Consider the following 6,000-nt stretch of genomic DNA (forward strand, 5'->3'; position numbering starts at 1 on the left):
ACAAATGGAACTTGTTCATTCCATCTTCTGCTTAATGTTTGCTCTTGAATTGGTGGGTGGGACTTTTTTGTAATTGTGAATGAGAGGGGAGGGCACATGGCATAATTGGTTATTTGAAGTTCCACGTTTTCTAGAAGTCATTCAGCCTTACCTGAGAGCCATATCTGATTCTTTATCGTTTTTATTATTTTCTGCTTATTCATTTTTTGCTTTGAAAAGATGGGTAAAAAAATATTATATATTTGGTTTTGTTTTATCCTGATTACAGTAGATAAATAAACCTTGAATGTTTCAAAACTAAGAAATTGATAATGCAGAATTGTGTTTTATGTGAACACTTGGTGGCCTCTGCGGTAATGACTTGTGTGTCTTTAAAAAATTAACTGGGTGTGGGGTGGAGTTAGGTGGGCTACAGGACTCATTTATGTTATTTGGCCCACCAGGTTACTGATATGCTTGTTTACAGTGCATTAATGTTAGGTAAGAATATTTTGTCAACAATATAGTGGGTGTTTACTTTTTTAGAAGTTAATGACATATTATTAATATTTTTATAGCAGAAATAAGAAGGATAAAAAGAGAGAAAAAGAAAGGGACCACATCAGTGAAAGAAGAGAGAGAGAACGTTCAGCCTCTACAAGAAAGAGTTGTAATGACAGAGATGGGAAGGAAAAGGTGGAGAAGAACAATACTTCACTTAAAGTAAGCAAGTCGTTCAGTGTTTAGGGTTTGAATAATTAATGTTTGAGATTGTTCTTCTTTATTGCACAGAGGTAATTTTATACTACCAGCGCCTTGTATGTTTTAGGTACTATTTGTTACTATTTGTTAAATTGCTAGTTTTTTAACCTAGTTTTTGAAGACAGTAACTAATTAATGTAATGTTTACTAGTGTAAACAATTGCATTCCTTATTTTAGAGAATCACAGAATGGCATACAATAAAAATTTTAACTATGTACTGGAATATTTTTACTTGTTGCCATTTTCCTCACTATATTTGTTTTAGCAAATTTGACAGGTGATGTTATCATTGGTTTTGTAATATATACCAAAGTTAGGTTTGTTGAATTAGAATAATTAATGGAAAACCAAATTCCACCAGGTAAGGGTTTTTGTTTTGTTTTCCTTCATTTTTTTTTTGATAAAATATTTTAAGTACTTGTGAATTAGGTTAATTCCCTTATTATACTGGTAAGTATATTTGTGTTTGGAAATCAATTATGAGTTCTGAAGCTTTTATCTTACAGTTTTATTTATTCCCATACTGATAGAGGTTTATCATCATTGTCAGTAACATTGATAATAAATATCTCCTGAGCACTTAATACATTCCAGGCACTGTTCCACATGTTCTCATTTAATTCTCCGTTAAGTTGAGAGCTGAATTTGGACTGTTCTTAAACAGTCTTTGGTAGGAGGAATAGTGATTTCCTTTTCTACATTCCCATGTTTTTGCTTCTTTGGTATCCAGATTACAAATCTATCCTGGCATCTATGGGAACTATTTTACTTTCAGCCGATCAGTTCCACCTTTCAAGTCAGTCAGCAATGTTTGTTGAATTCTTCCCTAAAGTTTCTATTTACCTATTTTGTTCTAACTTAATCTCCATAGATTGTCCTATCTTTTATTAGAAGTACAAAGGACATATTGATACATGTTTGCATGTACTATTTATATGAAAATGTAATGGGAGATAATACCCAGTTTGACTAATTCACAAAAGGTAAAGTTTTAGCCAGAACTAGATGTAATAGCAGGCAACTCTTGAGAAAAATATTAAATGTATACCTAAATATTCATTGTAGGAGAAGGAGCACAATAAAGAGCCAGATTCAAGTGTGGGAAAAGAAGTAGATGACAAGGACGCACCAAGGACTGAGGAAAACAAAGTACAGCAAAATGGGAATTGTCAACCAAATGAAGAAAACCTCTCTACCAAAACAGAAGCAGTATAGGACCTACAGATGCACCTCTAAACACACGCTGGAGTAGAATCCAAAGCTTTTAATTCTCTCAACAAGATGTTAAACAGTGAAGAAATCCAGTAGAGCATAAAGATATGAGCTAACAGCTTTTTTAGTTGTTAGGTGACTTTGTGGCCATCTTGTTACTGAGTAAGAAAATAAAGCATGGACGTCGTGAAAATAGCAGGTGTTACCCAAACTCCTCATCTTCTAAAAGCTGTGCATTTCCATGGTGGCTGACACACTTGTCATGTGGTTTGTTCAGTGTTTGCCAAGAACCATTAAAATAAATGGGACATTAAAGATCTAAATTTGTACTATCCATTAAAGACTGGAGATAAGCATTGGAGGCTCTTTTAAAAAATGCTAGTAACTGATTTTGTATTGTTTTACTTTTTTTTAAAAATTTCAATATATTACAGATTGATGATGTGCTTGAAATTGGTGCAAATATATACACACCCTTGTAAGTGCGGAGTATGTAAGAAGTTTTAACATTGACTTCACAGGATTTACAGTGATTGTGTTAAATTCTCACTATTGTGTTTTCTTTTGCTCACTGTTTAGGACAGCAGTTTTTCTTTAAAATAGTTTTACAGATTAAAGTTGCTTAAATAAGTGGATTAAAAACCAACTGACAATGCATGCTACTGTTCTTTTTCAAAAGGAAGAACATCTGTGTTAAATACTAATAATATATTAGTATTCAGTGTTCAGAATCATTGGGTCTCCCCACAAAGTAAGCATCTGTTTTTGAACTCTCTTGACATTTCTAAGCTTATTATGAACAGTATCGCAGTGTGTGTTGTCAGTTGTAGGTGGCAAAGGTGCCATTTATAAAAAGAAAACTGGGTTTTCAAAATGGGCTATGGGAGCACAAGCTGAAGCTTTAGTGCCTTCTACAATGTGGTATACTGTTTTCTAGAATTTTATATGGACTAGTCATTCTCAATTCATATGGAATTTAGATGGATATTCCATTCCCTCCCATAGAAAAGTGTGAAAGCGGTATGTCAGAAGAGCTTCTTACTTGGCTCACCTAATATGAGAGGGAAGTCTGTTTTCAAGAATGACTTTAGAGCTTAAAACAGCAATGCAGTTTTGGGACCATCAGTTTCATACTGTGATAATTGAAAATGAAGCAGCATGTTCTTATTTTACTTAAAGCAAAACCCTTTAGTTGTCTACATTGGATGGCCTTAATTATTACCTCTCAGTCATCTTCTCATAAATTATGTGCAGAAATTGTACTTAACATATGAGTTAAGTACAGTTCTCATATGAGAACATATGAGTTTGTCTTATGTGTAAGGATATGTTTACTTAAGCTTAAAATATAGGTCATCTGACATTGTTAGGCACACTTTTTGCAGAAAGTATGCAAGTAGTAAAATGACAACATTGCTAAAATTTTCCCCAGACCACAACTCATAGTTTCAGAACTCTTTTCATTGTTGTATTTCCAAAAGTTATACCTTTTAATTAGCATGTTATTAAAAAAAATCAAGTATAATTAGTTTAATGCAGTCTGATACAATCAAATTACTCAGTTGCCTTACCTCATGGGAAGAGTTACTTATAGATTTAAAAAGCTGAGTAGCACATCGGTTACTTGGTTTCAACTTGAGTTTTCTTTTAATGTTAATACTATTGAAATTTAAGTATTTGGTGGAGAATGGAAGGAATTGCCCTTATTGCAAGTAATGAAGCCTGGTTTGATTATGAAGCTGCTTAATTACTCCTCATGTGTTCAGAATTACTGTGTTTTTTTGTTTTTTTTCCTTTTTTTCACTGTGTACATTAAAATTTTTGAAAATGCTTTACTATGTAAAGTATAGATGGTCATTTTAATCATTCAACCACATACGGTTGGCTGGTAAACAGCTTATTTTGATATAAGAATGCTTGGGTGTATATGGAAAGATTGTGAAGGAGTGTGTGTGTCTTGCATCAAAGCTTCTTATTTATGATATGTAAGTAGAATAGAACAAATGTTGTTTGAATCTTTGTTATTTTTAGTACTATTTCTCTAATAAAGCTAAGTATTTTAGAGGGAAGTATTTGTTCATGCATTTCAAAACAGCATCTTAGGTTTATCCTGTTCTTGTTTTAGCTGGCATAGAAATTGTTTTGATATGGAGAGTGCATGTTTGTGTGGTGTCTAAAGCCGTCATTTAAAGTTTGAGTATTTTCTTGTACTCTGGACTCTATTAAATGTTTTTTATGTTGGTAATTAACATAGTTATTTGGTTCCTGCTGCCAGTTATTTTTCTTGATGATGTTTATTCATCTTTAAATAACCATACTAATCTTGACAGACACTGATTTATAAAAATTGGCCATGAATAGGGATACAAGAGGTCTGGAGAAAGTGAAATCATTTTCTTAAACAGGCTTATGGTAGCAAAGCTTTCTAGGGTCTAGAGGTACTGGAGGGAAGGAGGGAGTGTGTGTGTGTTGTGTGTGTGAGAGAGAGAGAGAGATTTTTCTCTTTGTTCACTTTTAAGAGCTGATATGTTTTCATTTATTTTTTTCTTGTAAGGTATTTTTTTATTTCTTTAAAACTGTCTTTTTCATCCCAGGTAGATATTGTCAGGAAAACTTGAGGTAAGGCCAAGAAGACAGCCATTTCACACTTAATACCTTCTGTAAATTATCTTTTTCATCTTGATTATATAGCGAGTACATTCTGTTTCTTAAATTGTAGTTGCTATTCATCATTCTAGACAAATTCTCTTGGTCCTCTTGTTCTTGCTTTTCAGCAGTGTGCACTTAACTGGTAGTAAAAGGTGGTTCTTCATAAGCTAGCCAGTTTCATGTGAGGAAACAAGTATAAAACCTTTAACTTCCACAGCTATCTATCTCCTTATTATTTTCCATTGAATCTAATTAACTTATAGTTACGAACACACTAGTCAGCTTGTGATTTTTCTGTTTAGAATCTTTTTTTCCAAGGGGTTCAGTATATGCTATGTTGATCTTCAGAAGTATCATAGAGACTTAAATTTTGACATGCCTCAATTAAAAGTAAAAACCGGCATTTAGAATCAATTTTTTTTTTTTTTTGTCAAGAAAATAATTTCTTTTGTGGTATTAGTCATCTTCAGGACGCTTACTCATTCCTATATATAGGTTGCTACCTTTGAAATTAAAAAAAAACCTTGAGCCATATCTGGTCTCAACTGAAGATATTCAAATTTAAGGATTATAATATATACTAATGGCTTTTGAAAGTTTTTTAAAAACCTATTTGGAATAGTATGATTTGATGTAAATCCTTATTAGTTGAATTAGCAGTTAAAATGAATTCTTTTTGACGGATGCATTAAGTAACATTTCAGTGGGACATTTCTTATATTTTCATTGAAAGATAGTATCTGGTTTTAACTGGGTGAGTTACGAAGTAGAGCTGTTTCCACAAAGTAATTATGTTCCTTATGTGTTTTAAATATTTTTAAAAAAAATTTCACTACCTATATACTTAGATGTTCTCATGTTTATTTACTAATGTAATAGTCATTTAAAATTAAATTGTTTATTTTCAGATTTCAGAAGTTAGTGCTCTCAAAGGGCTAAATGATATTTCTGGAAGCAGGAGTCAAGTATAAATGTAATAAAATAATCTTTTAAAATAAAATTCACTTCCCTACTTAAACTTGGGTTTGTGGGTGAATTTGTTTTTCTTAAATACACTTTTATTGGTGATTCTGCCAAAGAGTGGTACATTATTTTAAAAATAAAAGCTAAAGCTGAAGCTAGGTTGGATTTAGTAACTAATAACTAGATTTCTTTCTGTTCCATTTAAGGTACTTTTATAGTTTCTAGCAATTAATTTATTATAATTGTTAGTTTATATATAATACATTTCTTAACATACTGTTCTTAAAAGCAGATTTTTAGCCTGTTGCCTGATTTTTAAATTTACTTTGTATCTAGCTAACATTTTAATTTTGAGAATTGCCAATTTTTGTAAAACTTCACAAATTTTACCATTAAGATTTATTTTCCAAGGATTGGAGTAGAATAATAGTTC

At 31.9% G+C, this 6,000-nt stretch overlaps 1 protein-coding gene across 3 annotated transcripts in view; it reads left to right on the forward strand.

Moving 5' to 3' along the window:
* SREK1 (splicing regulatory glutamic acid and lysine rich protein 1) overlaps nt 1–5,622 on the forward strand; it is a 54,035-nt gene extending 48,413 nt beyond the window's left edge. For all 3 annotated transcript variants that reach the window (XM_059916500.1, XM_059916501.1, XM_059916502.1), the window contains 2 exons: nt 558–702; nt 1,809–5,622. In XM_059916500.1, coding sequence (XP_059772483.1) covers nt 558–702; nt 1,809–1,958 — 295 coding nt within the window. In that variant the 3' untranslated portion in view covers nt 1,959–5,622. The remainder of the gene's footprint in view (nt 1–557; nt 703–1,808) is intronic.
* The last annotated feature ends 378 nt before the right edge of the window (nt 5,623–6,000 follow it).

The sequence above is a fragment of the Balaenoptera ricei genome, chromosome 3 (genome assembly GCF_028023285.1).
Source record: "Balaenoptera ricei isolate mBalRic1 chromosome 3, mBalRic1.hap2, whole genome shotgun sequence".
NCBI classification, from domain to species: domain Eukaryota; kingdom Metazoa; phylum Chordata; class Mammalia; order Artiodactyla; family Balaenopteridae; genus Balaenoptera; species Balaenoptera ricei.